The 22,308-nt window shown below is 37.6% G+C and overlaps 1 protein-coding gene across 3 annotated transcripts in view; it reads left to right on the forward strand.

Annotated features, from left to right (window-relative positions):
* The window catches only part of samd10b (sterile alpha motif domain containing 10b), a 78,273-nt gene that overhangs the window by 45,146 nt on the left and 10,819 nt on the right, over positions 1-22,308 (forward strand). For all 3 annotated transcript variants that reach the window (XM_079849839.1, XM_079849840.1, XM_079849838.1), the window contains 2 exons: positions 3,745-3,913; positions 18,463-18,603. In XM_079849839.1, the coding sequence (XP_079705965.1) occupies positions 3,745-3,913; positions 18,463-18,603 (310 nt within the window). The remainder of the gene's footprint in view (positions 1-3,744; positions 3,914-18,462; positions 18,604-22,308) is intronic.

Raw genomic sequence — 22,308 nt, forward strand, 5'->3', positions numbered from 1 at the left:
ATATAAGAAGCAATACTAAAATTCAGAGTCAGTTCATTCGCGTTCGGAGATCGTCTATTTTTGACTGTCAAAATGCCGGCGGCTGGAAACAACAACAGTTGTTCAAAACCTTTATTTTCAGTTAACTCTGTGTACACAAAGTTCTCAATGCTCGAGTTCATGTGTAGAGCCTCTGGTGATACTTCGAGCAAAGTTTCATGTTGTGTCGAGCCTTCTCAGTGTTTTAAAAATAGCGATTTTTGATGCTATCATAGTCGTGCCCCATTCACTCCCATTCAAAAGGCAATTTGACCGAAAACGAAAATACGGTCAAACTTAAAAGTGGCGTTTCCATTCTAATTATGCTTTTACACAAATGTTTGACTCGGGTAGATTAACAAGAATAGCCTAGGTTGCATTTTGGCGAGAGTTACCCTTTAAAGAGAAAATACTCAGCAATGGTGTGACTTATGCATTTTTACATGGTTTGTCATAAAGCATATTAAAAACATAAAAAATTTGATTTTCACCACAGGGGGACTTTAAACCCAATATTTACTACAGTAATATTATATATGCTCATAATTTGTATAATTTATATGTGCATATACACTTTTTGAAAAAAATCTCTTATGCTCACTGAGACATTGATCAAAATACAGTACAGTAATATTGAGAAATATTATTACAGTTTAAAATAACTGTAAATGTAATTTATTCAAAGCTGAATTTTTTTTAGCATCATTACTCCAGTCTTCAGTGTCACATGATCCTTCAGAAAGCATTCTAATATGCTGATTTGCTGCTCAAGAAACATTTCTGATCAATGAAATCAATGATTCATCAATCAATTGATGAATAGAAAGTTCAGCTTCGGAACAGTGTAGTGTATACATACGTATAGCTAAGGAGGACATGACTATTCTTCCAATCATGCATCGGCGAGAAGCATTCAGACTCATCTCACAAAATGGCTGCCCAGTTTGGGCCGCCCCTCTCCTCACAGGTTCAATCCCCTGTGTATTATTAATGACTGTATGTTTCAGGCTGGACAGAATCGGGTCTCATGGGTTCAAGGGTGGCTGTTTAATGCCCAGAGGCTGGCTTGGAAGAGATAGAGGTGATGGATGGCTAGGAAAGAGGGAGCGAGAGGGAGGAGGAGGTGTTGATGGTGAAGCGGTTCTCACCAGATCCTCTTTGCTTTCTGTCTCATCCTCATTCTCATTTCCCAGCACTTTCCATAAATATGGTACACTTTGGACATTTAAATATTAAAGGCATAAATCTGTGAGAACTATTAGATATGTTATATAAGATACATATAGTTTAATTTAACCTAGCATGAAGGTGTAATAGCGTACATGTCTGTGTAAATCAAGTGATTTTCTTTTTCAGGATTTTTCAGGATTTGTAAAATTTCGATGTTCATTTAAAGGGACAGTTCACCGATATATGAGTCACATGTCATCATTTACTCACCTTCGTGTCATTTCAAACCTTTCTTTCTTCTGTTCATTCTTCTATTTTGAAGAACGTTCTGAATCAAACAACATTGGAGCCCATTGACTTCCACTGTATGAACAAAAGATAACAACAAACAAGTTTTGTGTTCCATAGAAGAAAGAAAGTCTAACAAGTTTGGAACAACATGAGGGTCTTAATGATGACAGACTTTTCATTTTATGAGTGAACTATCCCTTTGTACCCTGTTCATGTAAAGTACCTACCAGCAGAAATATGAATCCTTTTACACAGAGAAATAATATGCATAGGATTAGATGACTTCTCTTTTATATTATATTCTTGCTTTTCTTGCCTATGCTTTTCTTTCATTTGCTTCGTCTCTGTGTTTGACTTTCCTTTTTCTTATACTGAATCATGTTTTCAGGCTTTTCCACAACCTGTATGTTGAGCCATCTTTCACTTACTCTGAAAATGTCTGAATCAGTCATTTTTTTTTCAATCTCTTTTTCCCCTGTTTTGTTCTGTCTGCTACTAAAGTCAATAACTGTCTCTTTCTGTATGTTTCCTGAGTGAAAATGGGCTTTTGCCATTAGGTGTTGATTAATGTGTGACCTGCAGCTCTTGACGACAAATACTTTCTTTGCTACAAGAGTTGCCATCATTCTGACTGACCATAGTCCTTTTATTTGAAATACACACTTCTTCTTGAAGGAATGATAGTACAGGTGCGTTCACAATTGCGAAATTTCGGTTCTGTTGTCAGTATGTAGTGAAGTATGAAGCACAGCTCACACAGAGGTCACTTTCAAACCAAGCAGCTTTCTGTTTTCTTGCGAAAGAAATTCTTGCGAAATTTGCATGGGAAACTTTTTCACCCTCAAGCAAAAGTCGATCGCGTTGATTTCAAAACTTTCACAGAGCAACAGTAAATGTGGCAAACACCTTAATAATTCAGTGCTTTCAGATTAATATGTTCAGTTTGTCAACTATTAAATAATGGGTAACACTTTAGTTTAGGGTTCAATTCTCACTGTTAACTAGTTGCTTATTAGCATGCATATTACAAGGATATTGGCTGTTTATTAGTACATATTAATGCCTTATTCTGCGTGACCATATTGTACATCCCTTCATCCTACCCAATATCCTAACTTAACAACTGCCTTACTAACTATTAATAAGCAGTAATAAGGAGTTTAGAGGCAAAAGTCATAGTTAATAGTGAGAATTGGACCCTAAACTAAAGTGTGACCAAATAATGGCAGCAGTCCTCGTGTAGTCTTTTCTGTAAATGGTTATAAAGCCTACTGTATCATATCTGATACGCAAATTTTGTTTTGTAAAAACGTCCCCCTTCAGGTCGTGGTTCACGTGTGTTTTAGCTGTGAAATCTTTACTGGTTTTTATAAGTAAACAAATATTTCAAGATGAACACTTACTGGACTGAAGCAAGTTAGGTTTATTTGATTATCCATACATCATTTTTTTTTAGAAAAATCATGTTAAAATGTGAGTCTCAAATATAATCCATCAGGCTTTTGGGGAATGTTTATTTTAATATATTTTAACCATCATTAGCATTAGAATCATAGCATTGCATTAGTTGTTTTCATTAGAACGTTGATCACAAAAACTAAGCATTTAAATATCATCTTACTTATACATATTATTGGGAGATATAGAGTGGCTGGCAACTGAGATTAAAATTTTACATTTTCTTTTCCCATTTCAGGTTTTACAGAGATATTTCCATCATTTGCTTGTTAACTTTGTCAGCCCTTAGAAATAAGACATTGTGACTTATTGATGTTTTCCAATTTTCCAAGTTCCAAGGCACTTTCCACAATGTAAGTTTTAATCTTTTACTATAGTGTAGTAGTCACGATATATATCCTAGTAAAAGTTTTTATCACAGCTCCCGCTGTGCAAGAATCTGCAGCAGAGAGCCATAAAAAGTGTGTTTTGATGAATCTTTCTGCTCATTGCGGCAGTCAAAACAAAGTGTGCGTGTAATTAGAAGAGCGTTGTTTACACAGAAGCATGCAGCGCTAGTTGTTTTAATTAGCGCTTTCAAAGAAAAACGTACCCTGTAAGTACACCCTGAAGATATGAAAGCAAAACATTTTTTCACATTCTTCTTGCCTACTAATCCAATCTGTAGTCTTTTTAGTATTTAAGATACATTTTTCGAGTTTAAAGCCTGGTGGGAAAGTTTCCTGGTTAGCATATGGACTGGAGATGTACTGTAGACACCTAGCATGCACACTAATACACTGATAAGGATGTTTCCCTACTCCACAGATCCAGCCGGGAGAGGCCTTCACTGTGTACCACACCAGCCCAACGCTCTCCAGCTTATGCAAACCAGTGGTGCTATGGACCCAGCAGGACGTGTGTAAGTGGCTGAAGAAACACTGTCCCCACAACTACCTGACCTACGTGGAGGCCTTCTCTCACCACGCCATCACAGGTACTGCACAGCTCTCTGTATAACACAGTACACGTTTGGATAACCTGCACATACAGTATCAGGGGATTTCAAAATTGTGTTTTTCAGACTTGGAAACGTCATGAAAACTTCTTTAGGAAGACTTTTTTTTGTAGACTTGATATAGTTCATGCATAGGTCATGTCTTATTTGCGAGGGAATCATTAGCTATGTTTCTATCCACCTATCTTTGTGCAAATTTTGAGATACTGCCAGATGGAACTAGTCTAGAAATCTAGACGCACCCTAGCGGCAGCAAATTTTATTTTGCAGCCAGTGTCGTCTAGCAACTCTCCGTTGGCTTTCGAGCTGGAAAAACCAAACTCTAGTCTGGCCAATCACATCGTGTATAGAGTCGGCAGGCGGGCTTAACATAATGACGGCAGAGTTGTGACGGTTCCGTGTGAATTCCCTGCTTCTTGAAAAGAAAGAAGAGCTGCTGCTGCTGGCGAACAGCGGCCTTTCAAATCGGCTTTGGCCGCGACTCTGGAAGACTTGGAGTTCAGCTTTTCTTTGAGAAAAGAACAGATAACGGCACTGAAGTCATTCTTAAAAAAGGAAGATGTGTTTGTACTTTTGCCGACCGGATATGGCAAAAGTTTAATCTATCAACTAGCTCCGCTGGTGGGAAAACGCTCTGGTTGGTTGTAGCGCTATCCTATTGTGTGCAGAGGGAATTTGAAAGACAACCGTTTATCCCGCCCCTCGGATTGAGCCCTGCCAATGGTGTGTTCCTTGATGTGGGGCTGGCTTGTCAGGCTAGGATGGAACGGCAAGATGTGCATAAATCCCAAAAATGCTCAGGAAAAAAAAACATTGGAAGTGACGATTTTGTTCTCTTGAACACATTGGATGGAAACACTGATTTATTCACAAATGTCTTATGGGGCCCTATTTTAACGATCTGAAACGCAAGTATCAAATGCGAAACGCAAGTAACTTTGTGGGCGGGTCTTGGGCGCTGTTGCTATTATACCGGCGGGATAAATGACTCTTGCGCCCGACGCAAATCTAAAATGGGTTGGTCTGAAGTAGCTTCATTACTCATAGGTGTGGTTTGGGCGTAACGTGAAATAAACCAATCAGAGCGACATCTCACATTCCCTTTAAGAGCAGGCGCGCTTGTTCCATGGAGGATTGCTATTAAACAGTGGATTTGCCAGGCGTACGCGAGGAGCGTTTCACAGCCGAGGAGACCGACGTTCTCGTCAGGGCCGTAAAACACAGAGAAGTGACATTGTATGGGGATGGGAGAAACCCACCCAAATTAGCTTCGGTTAAACAGGCGTATGATAATTTGGGTAAATGTGTAAGCTACATTTATGCCTATTTTTTCACATCTTCATGGACACCAAAGTGATTTCCCTCGTGTGGAATATTTTTCCTTGTAATTATGTATGGATTGCAAAAATGGGAACTGCTGCGTCTGTGTGTTGATGAGAGAAGCAAAGTGTATGCGCGTTGTGCACACGCTACATTATGGCCAAGCATGCGCCCTTAAAGTTCATTCGCAAGTTATTTAAGTCCGCTGTGCGTGGGTGCAAAATAGGAATGATACATGCGTCGGTGTACAAAGTCAATTGCGCTGGGTGCGATGGGGTTTAAGTACTAGAGGGGTAATAGGCAAACAAGAAACACCTGGGAATGATCACAGAACCAATCAACTAGAAAAACTACAAAGAACTACAAAAATGGCACACAGGACAGGAAACAGGAACATAAACGGTAAAATGCAAACTAAACATCCAAAAGGAATGTTATTTATAATAAATTAAAAAATCTAGCTGAAATAAAAAAAGTTTAATGTTTTTATATATTTTTTTTTTCTGTGTGTTTCAGTTAACGTTAATTTTATTTCAAGTAACAATTTTAGTTTTGGTTAGTTTTATTTAATGATAATAAACTTGATCGATATGAACCAAAATTAATTTTAAATCTGACTGTCCAGTAATTCTTTTATGAAGCTGCCGAGGATAATCACGGATCCGCAAAGCCTTAGCCTGGTCCCTCTGAGGAGCAGCTTTGGCATGACACATCCTCTAACACACTCTCATCCAACTCCCAGAGCTGTTCTCTCACTAATGGACAATTATACACTGTAATGTTGAGCCATTTGTCAAATCACAGTCATTTCCATGAGGCCTCACCATCTAGGGGTCACCGGAGCAGAGCTTCCAAGTAATAAAATCATTTTACACTGCCATCCGTACATTTGTTCCTGGAAATTTAGCAGTGTTGAAGAAGGAGCCGAGTCTAAATGGATTTACCTAAGGCGGACATTCACAGCCTTTGTTGTTTGTAATATTTGTGATCTCAATCTCATATGAGTGTCAGGCCATATGAGCCATGTGACGACTTCTAGCCAATCAGTAAAGAGTTGCCGTAGGATGGATGGTTTGTATTGGGGACAATGACATATATCCATGATACAGAAAAAAGTCTAGTTTAAATCACATGGTTGCAAATCATACGGTTTTGAAAAACTTTTATACCACTTTCAAGAATAATACAAATATATGACATTTTACAAATGTCTGATATGACAAATGACAAATTTTCTGATATTTTAAGAGACATATTGACCTTGACACACATTCATAAGTTCATTCATGAGTCTTCTCTATATTTGAATTTCCTGTTTTCTGTTTCCTGCACATTTATTCATATTGGTCATGCCACATGATTTTGATTTGGTGGACAAAAATAATATTTTAACAAAATCTTACTTCTAAAAAGTAATAATGAAAGCTTTAGCCAAACTACTTAACTACAGTTTTATTTTGAGGAATGTCATTCTTTTAATGATGCCTTTTTTCTTCATTATGATATTATAGCTGGATCAGCCTGACATTTTTTGCTTTATGCCACCCCAAAAAAATACAAAAGTTTCATTAATAGATTAATAGATCCATCAAATAATAATAAATAATAATTATTACCATCGTTGAGTTGACCCATTGTCATTTCTTGGTTTTAAGCACTCAACATTCAAGAATATTCAGTATATGTGTTTGTGCATATGTGTATATGTAGGCCTATATGAACATATAATCAAAGTTTAGCCTATAGATCAAAATCAGTTGTGATCTAGCGGGTCATTTTTTCTCCTGTGCAGTCCCTGGTGCTTCTAACGTTCGTATGTGTTTAGGGCTATGTGCATGCATGCCGTGAATCTTCCTGTCCTTCAGACAGTGACGGTTGAGCACAAGCACTCATTTTAGCAACATTACATTTAGTTGGGTTGGAATGACAAATGTGTGCCCCCTCCAAATGCCCCTTTAAGTAATTCATCCGGGCGCCGACACTGGCTAGAGGCCTTATTCTATTATCTGCACTATTATTTATCGCTTCATATATCAAGCCTCTTTCTAAGATGGTGTGTGTCTCTAAGTGAGTGTTTGCGTGTGTCATTTTCCCCGGGTCATTGGCACTGTGGCTTGAAGCACTGTTACACACACTGTAAAACACTGACTCATGTCAGACAAGACCGCCGCTTGCTTCAGGCGCTGAGTGTTTCTGCTCCAGCATAGTTATTGGTCTTTTGAGTCAGATGTTTAACAGCTGCAAGTGTGAATTCCCTTGCACTGCGTCCACATTCATTTCTAGCAAGTACTGCATCTTTTAAAATGAATCTTGAAGGGCCCATGAAATCAAAATTGCAGTTTTGTAGCTGTCAGTCTGTGTCTGTTAACTTTAAGGTCATCGGTGTACTAGTGTACTCCTAAAAGTTGGCAAAATAAACATGAAGCAGATAAAATGTTGTTTTAAAAGTCTTTCTCTTTTGGAAAAAAATAGACCAAAATATTGATGACATCAAAAATACATTACAAAGGCAACTTGCACATACAGTGACGTACACTCACCTAAAGGATTATTAGGAACACCTGTTCAATTTCTCATTAATGCAATTATCTAATCAACCAATCACATGGCAGTTGCTTCAATGCATTTAGAGTCAGAATTTGACGTAAACAGAATGAGAATATGGATCCATCATGCCTTGTTACCACTGTGCAGGCTGGTGGTGGTGGTGTAATGATGTTTTCTTGGCACACTTTAGGCCCCTTAGTGCCAATTGGGCATCGTTTAAATGCCACGGCCTACCTGAGCATTGTTTCTGACCATGTCCATCCCTTTATGACCACCATGTACCCATCCTCTGATGGCTACTTCCAGCAGGATAATGCACCATGTCACAAAGCTCGAATCATTTCAAATTGGTTTCTTGAACATGACAATGAGTTCACTGTACTAAAATGGCCCCCACAGTCACCAGATCTCAACCCAATAGAGCATCTTTGGGATGTGGTGGAACGGGAGCTTCGTGCCCTGGATGTGCATCCCACAAATCTCCATCAACTGCAAGATGCTATCCTATCAATATGGGCCAACATTTCTAAAGAATGCTTTCAGCACCTTGTTGAATCAATGCCACGTAGAATTAAGGCAGTTCTGAAGGCGAAAGGGGGTCAAACACAGTATTAGTATGGTGTTCCTAATAATCTTTTTGGTGAGTGTAAATACACTTCTATAATAAATATGTTTTTACTTTGGTAAAGACCAGCAAACTACCCAAACTTCTGCTTTTATAGAGGTGGTCACACTTACTGATGATCAGTTAATCAAAGACATTTTATTGGCAGCACCAGACTGCTACTTACTTACGACTACTTTTATATATCTTATGTACTCTCTTATTTGCATTGACCCAGTAGCAAATCACAATTTTGCTGGGATGGATGACATATTTTTATGTCTTTTCAGTCTCCTTGTTTGTTTGTTTGTTTTTTGTCAAAAATATAAGATAAATCAAAAGAACAGTGTACTTTTTAGGAGCAACTGTTCTTCTTTTTCCTCTATACTCCACTTCATCTTGTTTTTTGACAGCGCCTCTATCACTATCTTCAGGGCATTATTTGGGAGCACATTAAACCTGTCTGAAGGGAATTCATTTCTGCTCTGTTCACCTGTGCCGTCTGCTGCTACACAAAAGACTCAGACAAACAGCAATTCTAGATAAAGTGTTTCTGGAGGGCTGAATTTAAAAGCACTGAATTAGCGTGCGTGCGTGCGTGTGTGTTATACAGGTTCCTAAAGCAAGCCCCTCAATGTCGTTCAGCATCAAAGCGCCATATCAAAATGAAAAATACAATGCATCCAAACATCAGCCTCAAGAAGCACCTCTGGCTGGTTACGGACGTTTCCATTATCCTGTGTAATGCTGTTAGCATCACCCATGCTCTAATTGTTCTTCCCAGCCTATTGTGAGTGACTGAGAAGCGAATGCAATCCCCACAGCGATGTGTGAATTCTCAGAGCTGGAAACTGGGTCAGTGTTGGCCCTTGACTGTCCCCTAAAGCCCCAGGGGCAACTGGAGGTTGGGTCAGTAGGGCATCTCTGTCCTATAATACCCCATAAGCCTCAAGTAGTTAAATACACCAGGAATTTATTTAACAGCCTATACATCAGGATTAACAAGATACACTTCAGTAATTGGTGCTTTTTAGCTTGAAGATGGATGTATGGAGAGTGCGTTTGTCACATTAGCTTTGTCCTGAATTTGTTCTGAATTAGATGGTTTTATTTTGGCAAACAACTATAGAATTCATAATGAAGATAATAATGCATAGAATTTACCTTAAAATGACATCAAATGTAATGTTCAACAATTTAATAGGTACTATACGGTTATCCGGACCACATGTGATGACCTACCCCATCCCTGCCCCTAAACCTACCCGTCACTGGGGTTACGACCAACCAAGAGCGGTTGTGGTCACGTGTGGTCAGGTGTGGTCCGGATAACCGTATAGTACCATTTAATATTTGCCACTGTATATAGTAAGATAACTTACAGTTCTTTCAACTTTCAAAGTAGTTTTGGCATGTTAATGAATATGGCTAAGTTAATTTGGTCTTGGTAAACTAGATCTTCTATGCTGCTGCTGTTGCAGAGGAAGTATGGACTTGCTAATGCTAATAGATAAACCAACCCGGTCACACTAAATGCGTCTCTATAGCACACATTGTGTTTATCGTGCAATTTATACGCGAAAATTAGTTTTTACGTGCATATGATACAAATGGGTAGGTTTAGGGTAGGTTTAGTAGTGGTGTGGGGTACGTGTGTATTATACGTTGGGTTAGGATTAGTGGTGTGGGGTGCGTGTGTATTACACGTAATAAAGTGCGTATCAAATGCACACAAAAACTGCGTATCATATGCACGTAAAAACTCATTTCCGCGTATAAATTGCATGATAAACACAATGCGTGCTATAGAGACGCATTTTCATGAGACCAGGCTGGATAAACAGATGCGCTGCTGCATGAATAGACATATATAAATCCCGTAGCAGATCTAGACAGGTGGAGCTGGGGGAGGTGGAGGGTTTCAGAGGAACTGTGCAGGACTAGCCTATGGCAAACACTGAACCAGACTTTGAACATGTTGAGCAAGCAATCTCATTTGTCTCTATTTACTATGAATAAATAGATGCATATTAAAAATATACAGTAGTTATCCTATTTTTTGTAAAATATTTCTTACAACTTTGTCATGATAAACTGTGTATTAGTGGTCCAACTGACACTAGATCGGTCACATTCATTTAAAACAACCGATAATGAAACAAATGAAAAATGAACAAATTTGATGCCCCTCATCAAACCACTTATTTACCTCCAGAAAATATGACATGACAACTTTTGAGCCAATTTGTCCTGTTCTCCTTTCATTTAATATTGGTAATTTGTTGTTTCTTCATGCGTCACATGATTTGACAAGCATGACATATCCATATATCACATAGGCGATCAGAACACCTTGATAACAGAGAGAGCTTGAGCCACTGCAATTTAATAGCATGCAAATATGTTCTTTCACAATTGTACAGAAAATTGACTTTAAAAATCACCTTTCCAAAATGGGAAAGGCATTTCCTATTTCCTGTTCAAGTGTTCTGGATATTATAGGTGGAGATTCTAACTGTATATCATTGATATAGACCAAGAGACAGAGCTTAATAAAGTTGTGTCCTGTGAATTGCAGTGATTTACTGTAGTATGCCATTTCAGTATGGTGGTTCTCTTTGTTTTTGCTCTCTCTCCCTTTCTCTCTCTGTTTGTAATTCACCTTGCGATTCAACTTAAGGGCTTTGTTTTTTATTGTTCAAACACACACACACACACACCCACGCACAGACAGTGTCCTCTCACATTGGCCGCTCTTTTATCTCTTTAACCATGTATATTTCTGTAGAATAGCTTCAGTTTTGTAGCTGATCTCTTCCACTGTACAGCAAATCACAATAAAGACCCAATAAAATCGAAATTGCTTTTAGTCATGAAAGTTTTGAGTCAGTGTCTGTTAGTTTTGAGATCATTTATATGCCAGTGTACTCCTGAAAGCTATAAAAAGAGACAGTATACACTTTATCTCCTTGAAAACGAAACAAAATATATTGAAAACTCATCTCACATTCATGGTTGTGTCCAGATTTGTTGTCCAATAAAATGCTGTTTAGAATGAGAATGTTCGGTTACACTTTATTTTAAGGTGACGTAAATAAGTACTGAGTAATATTAATTAACTACATTTAGGGTTACGGTTAGGATTCGGTTTAGGATTAATTTTCTTGTAATTATGCATAATTTACTGTTATTACTATAGTAAATACATGTAGTAATTTACAAATGTGTAAGTACGTCACCTTAAAATAAAGGGTTACCGAATGTTCCCTCCTTAATTATGAATACAACCTCTCTTTGATTAGCAATAGCAAGTAGTAAGTCAATATCAAGTAGCAAGTCACTGTCAGTGTGTGCAAAACGATCACTTCATCTACGACTAATTGTGAAAGTGTCTTGCGTCACTGTGGCTGTGACGTAAAAGTCAAGTCACCTTTATTTATATAGCGCTTTTTACAATACAGATTGTATCAAAGCAGCTTCACAGTGATAACATGAAAATAATACAACAAAGTTTGTTTCTAGAAGAAAATTGCATCATCGTCCACCCTAAGTAAGGCAGATCAATAATATTGTTGAATATTAAATGTCCCCAACTAGGCAAGCCAAAAGCCAAGGCAACAGTGGCAAGGAACCAAAACTCCATCAGTGACAGAATGGAGAAAAACCCTTTGGAGAACCCAGGCTCAGTCGGGGGCCAGTTCTCCTCTGGCCAATGAGCGAACAGTGTATGATTATGATTCAGGCAGCATTACAGGTCAGAAGTCAGATTGGATCAGAACATTCAGAATATTAGCCAGTTCCATCTGGTTTAAGATCGGAGTCAACGCGCCGGTATGGAGACAGGATTGTTGAGGATCAGTGCCGATGGCTGTCACGTCGATGAGGCCTTCACAGGGCGGATGAGGCTGGCACTTCAGGAATGCATCGTGGATGGGTCCAGGCGCAGGTCCACCATCTGGTCTGGATACGGCCCGGATCCGGCTGACTTCAGTAAACCTTGTAATAAACAGAAAGACTAACATTAGCGTAGACGCCATTCTTCTTATGATGTAACGAGTACATCAGGTGTTAAAGGAAGTCTCCCCGGTTCCGGCTGACCTAATCTATGCAGCCTATTAATCAGTTAACTGATTTGAATAATATAAATGTAATGTTTTATATGAATGGCAGGTAAAAGAGATGCGTTTTTATTCTAGATTTAAACTGACAGAGTGTGTCTGCTTCCCGAACAATGTTAGGAAGACTGTTCCAAAATTTTTGGTGGTAAATAGGAGAAGGATCTACCGCCAGCAGTCAATTTTGATATTCTAGATCAGGGGTGCCCAACCCTGCTTCTGCTCAGTTCATCTCCAACCCTAATCAAACACACCTGAAGTAACCAATTAAGGTCTACAGGATCACTTGAAAATTAAAGGCAGGTGTGTTTGATTAGGGTTGGAGATGAACTGTGCAGGACAGTCGATCGGCAGGAGCAGGATTGGGCACCCCTGTTCTAGGTATTATCAACTGGCCAGAATTTTGTGATCACAGTAGACGTGAAGGACTATAATGTGTTAAGAGCTCGCTCAAGTAGACGTAAAAGGAACGAGCCTTTCATTATGCCCTGACCAAGGTCAGATTATGACATTGGCATGCCTTGGGCATCTGGGCACAGATGTTTGCACCATCTGTACACTGGAAGCGTGCTGCGTAGTGTGACGCCACACAGCACAACTAGATTGTGACAGTATAATCCACAAGTCTGGCTTGCATCATTCTGCACTTGCTGTGTGGAAGAGCATCTTTGATTGTGATGGCAACAGTCCAAGCTATTATGCACTGCATAATCATAATAATTTCATAATTTTTGAAAATCATCAGTGCCCCTGCTGGTTCTTTGGCCTGGAAAAAGGACAGGGCTGAATACAACCCAGGCTCATTGAAAAAATATTCCTGTGCTAAGTTGCTGCTTGCATGTTTTTGCGACGCTTTCAAAGGAAAATGTCCAGTGAGTGGCACGAAAAACGTTATTTTACATATGCATATGATTACATAATATCGCTTGTTTCTGCTTCTTGTTTTGATGTGTTTTGATCAGGAGATTCAGGAGATTCAGTACTCTTTCAGAAGATGTGTAATAGCACCCCCTAGCGTATAACAGTGAAAACATGGAAAGCTGGAAAATTCCGTCAATGGAGAGGAAGCGCTTTCTCACAAATGACGGAAATTTCCGTCAATAGCGGGGAAAGAGTTAAGGTCCTTGCACACTGAGTCAGAAATTTTTGAATGCGTTTTTTCGTATTCGTCATTGTCGAATTGAATTGTCAAAGCACTTCTCAAAATGCTTGCCACGGATGCGAAAAACGCAGAAAATCGAACCCGATCCGATTTTTTTTATGATGGACGAAAGTTTCTGAGGCAGTGTGTAAACGTGATTAACACAACGTGAGGTCGTATTTATTTTTTAACATGCGAAAATTTCGGACGAGAATTTCAGATTCAGTGTGCAAGGACCTTTAATCTTGATTTTACAAGTCTTTGAGCTCTTTTATCATGATTTGTGTTTCATGAGACTCACCGAGCGCTTGGCATCACAAATGCAATGCTGTATCAGGTGAGCTACTGAGCAAGTTTACTATGCCAAAAAAGCCAAACATGAATCTGATCATGTGCTGCAAACATCAAAATGTATTAGTTTACAAACCATGGTAAAGTGCTTTGAGGTCATAACATAGTATTGTGCAAGGAAGGTCCTTGAGTCCGAAATTCTCGTCTAAAAAATAAATACGACCTTACATTGTGTCAATCACGTTTACACACTGCCTCCGAAACGTTCGTCCATCATAAAAAAATGCAGATTGGGTATAATTTTCTACATTTTTTGCATCCGTCGAAAGCATTTTGATAGGTGATTTGACAATTCAGAGCCACCGTACAAGCGAACGCCAAAATCCAGCCCTGTTCAGAATCAATTGGTTCATGGAAATTGGTGGTCTTCTTTTTAATAAGTGGCTCCAGTATCGCTAGCAAAGATTTAATTGAGCCACTGACATCCTGAAGTAAACTTTGAATCGCTCGGGATAATTCCGCAGCTCCTTGATAAGGAGGTGGAACTCTCCTTCCTCTCTACGCAATTTCAGGATTGGATGGATCCAATATTTCTACTTTCTTTTTCTCTTTTTAAAAGAAGAGAGAGGACAACAAAATCATCCTCACTGCTTGAAGACTCCATTTTGTATTGTTTTGCGATTTTTTCGCAACGATTTAATTAATTTGCGTCGGACCCAGTGTGCAAGGTTTACGTGAAATATGAGGATGAATATTAGGATGAAAAAACGCATACGAAAATATCTGACTTAAAGGAGAACTCCGGTCAATTTTAACATTGAGCTCATTTTTTTGTACATTTGGAGTGCTGTCAATACAGAGAACAACGACAAAAATCGGTGTTGCCTACACCGTGTTATCCTCTTTTTAAAATGTGCACCCTGTTGACTTCAATGGGGCAAGTTTTAAACCTGCTTTTAGCCTCTTAACATCCTTGATGTGTCATTACAAGTGCACAGGTCATGTGAGTGATTCCTTTGGAGTGAACGCGGGTCAATCTGACTGCAGTAGATGTGAAAGATATGAATAAAAATGATATTTATTTAGCCAGCGCTCATACCTGTATTTACATCCTGTTTTCGGTCAAAGTCCATAGTAATCGATTGTCGAGTTCACGCGCATTGGTTTAATACCTATGATCATGAGCGTGAACTTGACAATCGATTACTATGGACTTCGACTTCGAGTTCTCCTTTAATGTTCAAGGACCTTAAAGGTGCAGTCTGTAAGAATGACAGCTAGTGGTCAAAATAGGTACTGCAGTCCAAATTCAAAATATCAGAGATCGTTGTTTCCCCTGCCCAAACGAGCGCAATTGACAATGAAAGCACTGACAATGACACACTGTAAGTCGATGAGTTGATTTATCAGTGTTTTAATATGCTCTCGTTCATTAAGATTTTTAGAATGATAGAATCTGTAGAATCGAGTAGAATCTGCAATCTCTGACCCAGTTTGTTTGCTGGCTGCAATACGCTATGTTTCCTGTCAACTGGCATCCCGGGGTGACGAATTACTATTGGCAGTGGGCGAGATCACACAGACCAAAACAAAAACTGACAGACAACTAATAATAATAACTGGCTGTAGAAGTGTTTTTCAGAGAAACGAGTATGTGAGTACTCAGCATGTTTCCTAAATATCTGCAAACACATTATGGTATTTTTATGCTTTAGTAGAGTAAAAAAGTGACTTACAGCACCTTCAAGTCTGAATTATTCAAAAGCCTATCCCTGTAATCCCAATGTATGTGGAAAGGAATAAAAGTTGTTGGTGTTTTACTGTCACTAGTGTTCATTTCAGCTGGAAACTGCAGTGAATTGTATGTAAAGTCACGTCTTTAAAGTTTTGCAAAAATGTAGATAGAAGCACGTTTTTTTCCAACGAGTCTAGGTTGCCCAAATATCTAAACTTCCTGTTAATGTCAACGAAGGAAGGCTATGCTTGTCATGCTATTTCTAGCTGACTTGAAAGAAGACAACCTTTCTGCCTCTAACCGCAAAATATCCAAGATGAGTCATTTTGTTCCCCGTTTCTGAACGTATGAAGGTTTCAGCAACCAAATCTCACTTATGAGAAAGTAATTAAACGCCAGGTAGAGGTTCGTCTCAAGGGACAGCTCTTGAAGTTCTGTAGATGATCTGTAAAACTGTAATTATCATTATCCAGTCTCTGAACCCCCAAACCACACTGCACTCATCTCTCCAATTCCACTACACCATCAGAGAAATAGCCACAGCCAGCTGGTATTAAGGTCATTATGTTTCATTTTCGGAGGGGAATGGCTGTCCAGCGCCCATGTTCCTGGACACTCACCACACAAATCAATAAGCTCATCCAAGGTCATAAAATGGGCCTTACGTAAACCGGCTTCATTAGTAATCATTACACAAAGCAATATGTGTGGAAATTGAACGTTCATTAATGAGGCTTAAAATAGACTCTCGTTATGTAAACTGTGTGTGTCTGGCGTTCTTCTGAGGGAGTGTCTGTGGACTTGCCAGGTAAGAATGAGGATGGATGATTATATTGTAAGAGAGAAAAAGATGATTTATGCGCTTAATTAGAGCGAGCGCATTCGGGGCGATTGACAATAAATTCTCATGTTTTTTTGAAGGACGAGGCTCTGACAGTGACGGGACAGGCTTTATGATGTAAATATACTCTCTGTTGCAAAGCTAAGCTGCTTTGCTGTCTACTGCTTACTTAGGCAGCTAAAAGGTAGCATGCTAGCCGAAATGGAGATATAGATTTGTTGTGCGAATGAGAGATGCAACTCACAATTAATTTCAAATAACGGTCTACAATAGCATGTTACAACTTAAGCCTAAGCTATACTTCAGTTTTGACGTGAATACTTAGCGTGTCTGTGCTATTTCTCTCCGGAAGTTATGAGTGATTAAAATGTCTTTGCACTGGTTTAAACTAAGAGTGTGTGTATCTCTTAACCCTCTCACTCAGGCGTATATTGCTATCGAGTCTTCAGTAGTTTGTTTGGTCAGTTTTTTGACAAACTAAATAGTGCAAAAAAATCAAGGCTCATGTGCGAGTTAGGAAGATTTGGCTACACGCCTATTATGTTGATGATGAAGTTTACATGTCATGCACACTGAACACACACGTATAATTCCACACCCTAACATTTTATATTTTACTGAACAATTTTTTAATTAGACCCCTTTAATTATTTGTCTTATTTGATTTATTTGGTCAATTTCCAATTTCCTGTGATACGGCTGCATTTCTTTGTATGAAAGGTGCTATACAAATAAATTGTTTTATTATCTTATATTTATTTTATTTCCTTTTTTTATAGTCGATTTATCTCTTCATCTTCCATCTGCCACCTTGGATGAATTTTCACGGCACTGTTTTGGAATCCCCTAATTTACAAAGGATACATGCTGTACTACTTTCAGCATTTGGCCAAAATAATAAATAATATTACTTTGGCTAGTGTATATGATTTTTTTTTTATTAGACCATTTTAATCACACTGAATTTTTTTTAATTATTATTAATGAATATTTCTATAATTCTATTATTTTTCTCAACCTTATTATTTTCCTTTTTTGCTTTTTACTGTTTAATTAAATTAGACTGTTTTAATCAGACTGAACATTTTCTACAATATTTTTGTTAATATTTCTTTCTCAACCTTAATTGTGTTGCTTTTTATTGTTGTTATTTATCTTATATACTTGGTTAATTCTCTAATTTATAATTTTTTTATTATTCTGATACGTGATACACTAGCTGCATTTTATGTATAACAGGTGCCATACAAATAAATTGTATTATTATTTATTATGCTTATTTTTTTATAGTCGACATTCTCTTTTTAGCGCAATTTTCCACCGGACAAAATTGCGATTGTTAACTCATGATTTCTGTTCTGTCTGTGCGCACCAATCTTGTACTTCTATCTACTCCTCAACCAGACCACCTAGAGACTTCGGGTTTTCGGCATTATGTTAAGGAAGGTCTAATCTCGGGAACGCACAAAAAAAAAAAAAAAAAAAAAAAAAAATACAGGAAAAGATTAACTATCTCTTAGTGTTGTGATCCCATGAGGTCAGAAAATTGCGCTAAAACACTCACCGAGTTTTTATTACTTGTTTTTTTCACAGAGCTTATAACAATATGCCCTGGAACTGCTTTATGCACAAATGATATATTGGCCAAAATGAAAGTCTTAGAAGCATCAGAGCTAAAACTCTACAGCAGGAAGAGAAAGTCTTATTACATGTCTGGTTCCTCAAAGACATCTCAAAGACTTTTTCTAAGGTTGGCTTGTTCTGTTGGCAAGACTTGTGACATTAATTTGATGGCTTCTAGGAGGATTTAAAGAAATGTAAACCAATTCCATACTATTGATCAAATGTTCTCCAGATATAATCCTTTTCTGTTCCATCTAGCTATTTTACAAAGCTGGCATTGACTTTTCACTGTCACTCATACCCTTTTTCAGGTCGTGCCCTGCTGCGGTTGAATGGAGAGAAGCTGGAGAGGATGGGTATAATCCAGGAGACGCTGAGACAGGAGGTCCTGCAGCAGGTCCTACAGCTTCAGGTCCGAGAGGAGGTGCGCAACCTACAGCTGCTCAGCAGAGGTGAGACTCCAGCACCTGGAACAGACACAACCTAAACAATATTGCTGCAGTTGACAGGGATGGCCCATGTGAGACAGAGACTCATTCAAAAGTTGCATGAAGCACAACCCAACTTCCCTAACAATAATAATGCAATTTATTTATAGTGTGCACTTCCAACAAACACAAGTGGATTCAGAGAACAGAGAGAATTTTTTTTTACTAAAAGTATATATAATTACATATATTATATTATATTATATTATATTATATTATATTATATTATATTATATTATATTATATTATATTACATTAATCACTCATTCACTTCAGAGGAAGTGAATGAGAGGTGCAACTCAAGATTGTGTTACAACATCTTGGCTTACAACATTATAGGCTATATATATATACTGGCACCATTTTAATTAGACTGTTTTTTTTATATAAATATTTGTATTATATTTTTAATTTTCATGCAATAATTCAATTTCATTTCATTTCATGTAATACTTTGTTAGGGGTTTTTAAAGTAATAAATGAATTATCAGCCATTCACAAATATAATATAATATAATATAATATAATATAATATAATATAATATAATATAATATAATATAATATAATATAATATAATATAATATAATATAATATAATTAGTAGGGCTGTCAAACGATTAATCGCGATTAATCGCATCCAAAATAAAAGTTTGTGTTTACATAATATATGTGTGTGTATGGAGTATAATTATTTTCTATATATAAATACACACACATGCATATATATTTAAGAAAAATGTGTTATTTATATATAAAATATTTATATATAATATAAATTATATATAATATAAATATATATACACAGTATATACATGCAAATATTTCTTAAATATATACATGCATGTGTGTGTATTTATATATAGAAAATAATTATACACCGTACACACACATATATTATGTAAAAACAAACTTTTATTTTGGATGCGATTAATCGCGATTAATCGCGATTAATTGTTTGACAGCCCTAATAATTAGTGCTGTCAAATCGATTAATCACGATTAACCACATCAAATATAAAATTATTTGTTTACATAATATATGTGTATGTACAGTATATTATTATATTTATATATTGTATATACACACAGACACATATATTATATATAAATACAATAATATACAGTATATACACACACATTATGTAAACAAATAATTTTATGTTTGATGTGATTAATTGTGATTAATCGATTTGACAGCACTAATGAATTATTATAATAATAGAATAGAATAGAATAGAATAGAATAGAATAGAATAGAAATCAGCCAATCAAATTCGAAGACCAGAAATCACTGTTGTATAATATCCCATTAGTTAATGCATTAATTAACATTAACTAACAATGAGCGATACATTTGTTACAGTATTTATTAAACTTTGTTTATGAAATTAGCATGAACTGACATTAAGAAATGCTTTAGAAGTATTTTTTCATCGTCAGTTCATGTTAACCAACGTCGTTAACTAATGTTAACGAATGGAACCTTAGTGAAAAGTGCTACCAACATAACACACTGTATATCCATGTTTTATCCGGCATTGAGTCTTTTGGGATGCAAGTCTTTTTTGGGCTACAAAAGCTCTTAGTTTCTCTTTGTTTGAAGCTCACTTAAATCCAACTTTCAAAGTTTCAAAGGACAACCCGTAGTTAAAGACACAAAGTATCAGGGTCTCCTCGGAGCGAGACACGTCCTCAGAACTCCCGCCTCAGCAAGTGTCAAACCCCAGTGTACCCCACATTAACAAGGAGAGGGAATTAGAGACCACTTAAACGCTGTGTCAGGGAATTCTACCAACAGCTTAGGGGGCAAATTTAATTTAACAGTTCACCAAGTCCTGGCCTCCGTGCTGTGATAAAGGAATCTAATTGAGCCACCCAATGGAAAAATCCTCACCTGAGGTTCAAACAGAGGACTCGTGTGGGGGTTCAAACAGGTGAAGGGTGTTTGAGAGAGGAGGACGGTCGAATAGAAGTCCCGCCAAAGCTGATTAGTTGGTTTCTGATAGTTGACATCACCTGTCAGTGCGAGTTAAATCTGTCTCCTGGGGACCGTTGGGCTGGCATGGCTGGAGGACACAGCTTGTGCGAGTTTATTCTTAGACGCGTCTCTCAGCCAGCAGGGTTTCCAGCGGATGTCTATAGCGGCCTGTCATTTTTGATTCAGTGGGCATGAATGAAAATATGAAATATTGATTGGGTGAAAGACTAGACAACCACTCTGGTCATAAAAGGGTCTTGATCTACGTTTTGGATGATGTCGATGTAAATTAACTGAAGGGGCAAGTGTTTTTGGCGTTGATGTAGGAGTTTTTTTTGTGGTTCTTAATTCTTGGGAATTAAAGGGATAGTTCAACCCAAAATTAAAACGCGGTCATCATTTACACACCCTCAAGTCGTTCCAAACCTGTATGACTTTATTTCTTCCGTGGAACAGAAAATTAGCGAATTCTCGATTAGTCTGAACCATAGAGATGTGATTTTCATACCCATGATGTTAACAAAACCAGCATGTTGCTAACCAATCGTAATATTGCCTTCCGTGATTAATCATAATCATACGTGCCGTGCATTGTGATGTCATGAAAGCATCCATCCTCTGAAAACATGAAAAATAAATTTCAAATTTTCAAGCTTTTCATTCAATATTTTGTCAATATATGCTTGTTTTGTAAGTTGATAGTGAGTGTTCAGTCGGTGGCTAATGCTTTAAATGCACTGCGTTCAGCTAATCTTCTCGGAGCAATTGACGTGGGATATTTAGCTCAACTTATTAATGACTACTTCAGTGATAATGTGCCACCACTGAAACAAGATGGTTGTGGACATTAATGTTGCAAGTCTTGAACAATATTTGGGCATCGACACAATATGAAACTGTCACGACTGTATTAAAGGTATAGTGGAGGATTTTTTACTTCCGGGTGGATCACCTATACTATTGGTCCTCCTAATTGTCAATCATTCTGGTGAATCAATCTAACAAAAAAGTGGAGAGGGCGGGCCTTATCTAAAATTCGGAAAGATCCTCCACTATACCTTTAAAATGAACTTTGCTACTATAGCTGTGTTGATCACTATTAATCTGGCCACACATCCATGCAGGAAAAATCCTTTTCCTTTTTTATATAAACATGAGATGGGCAGTTTGTTATTTATTGTTATTATTGATATTTTGTTGGATGATTCTGCTACATGGATTGCTACATGTGTAGCCCTTGACCAATGACACACTTCTCAGACTGACTGCTAAGCAGAAAAGGTTGAACATATATTTTCCCTATAGATATCGGTTTGGACTTGGTGTGTGCCAAATTTGGTGTTATTACCATGGATTTTAAGTTATGTTTGCTAGGTGATTTTGTTTTGGAACCTTCAGAAAACTTTTCAAAATTGGCTTTACTGACTCTATCGAAATCCAACAAATCAGAGATATTTTTAAAGGTTTTTTAATGGAGAATGTGAAAATAACAAGAACTCATTTTGGAAAATTTGCTCATTCTGAGTCATTTTGCCAGCAAGGGTCACAAATATGTCCTGATTAGCTTTTTTAAGCAGCTTTTTTCCTTTACCAGGACATTGGATATTTAGCAGGAAAGTGGAGTGAGAGATATGAGGGAAGAGGTTCGGGACACACCTCGGCTCTTTATATGTCCTGAACCTTTATATGTC

Source organism: Squalius cephalus (genome assembly GCF_949319135.1).
Source record: "Squalius cephalus genome assembly, chromosome: 18".
In the NCBI taxonomy this organism is placed as follows: Eukaryota; Metazoa; Chordata; class Actinopteri; order Cypriniformes; family Leuciscidae; genus Squalius; species Squalius cephalus.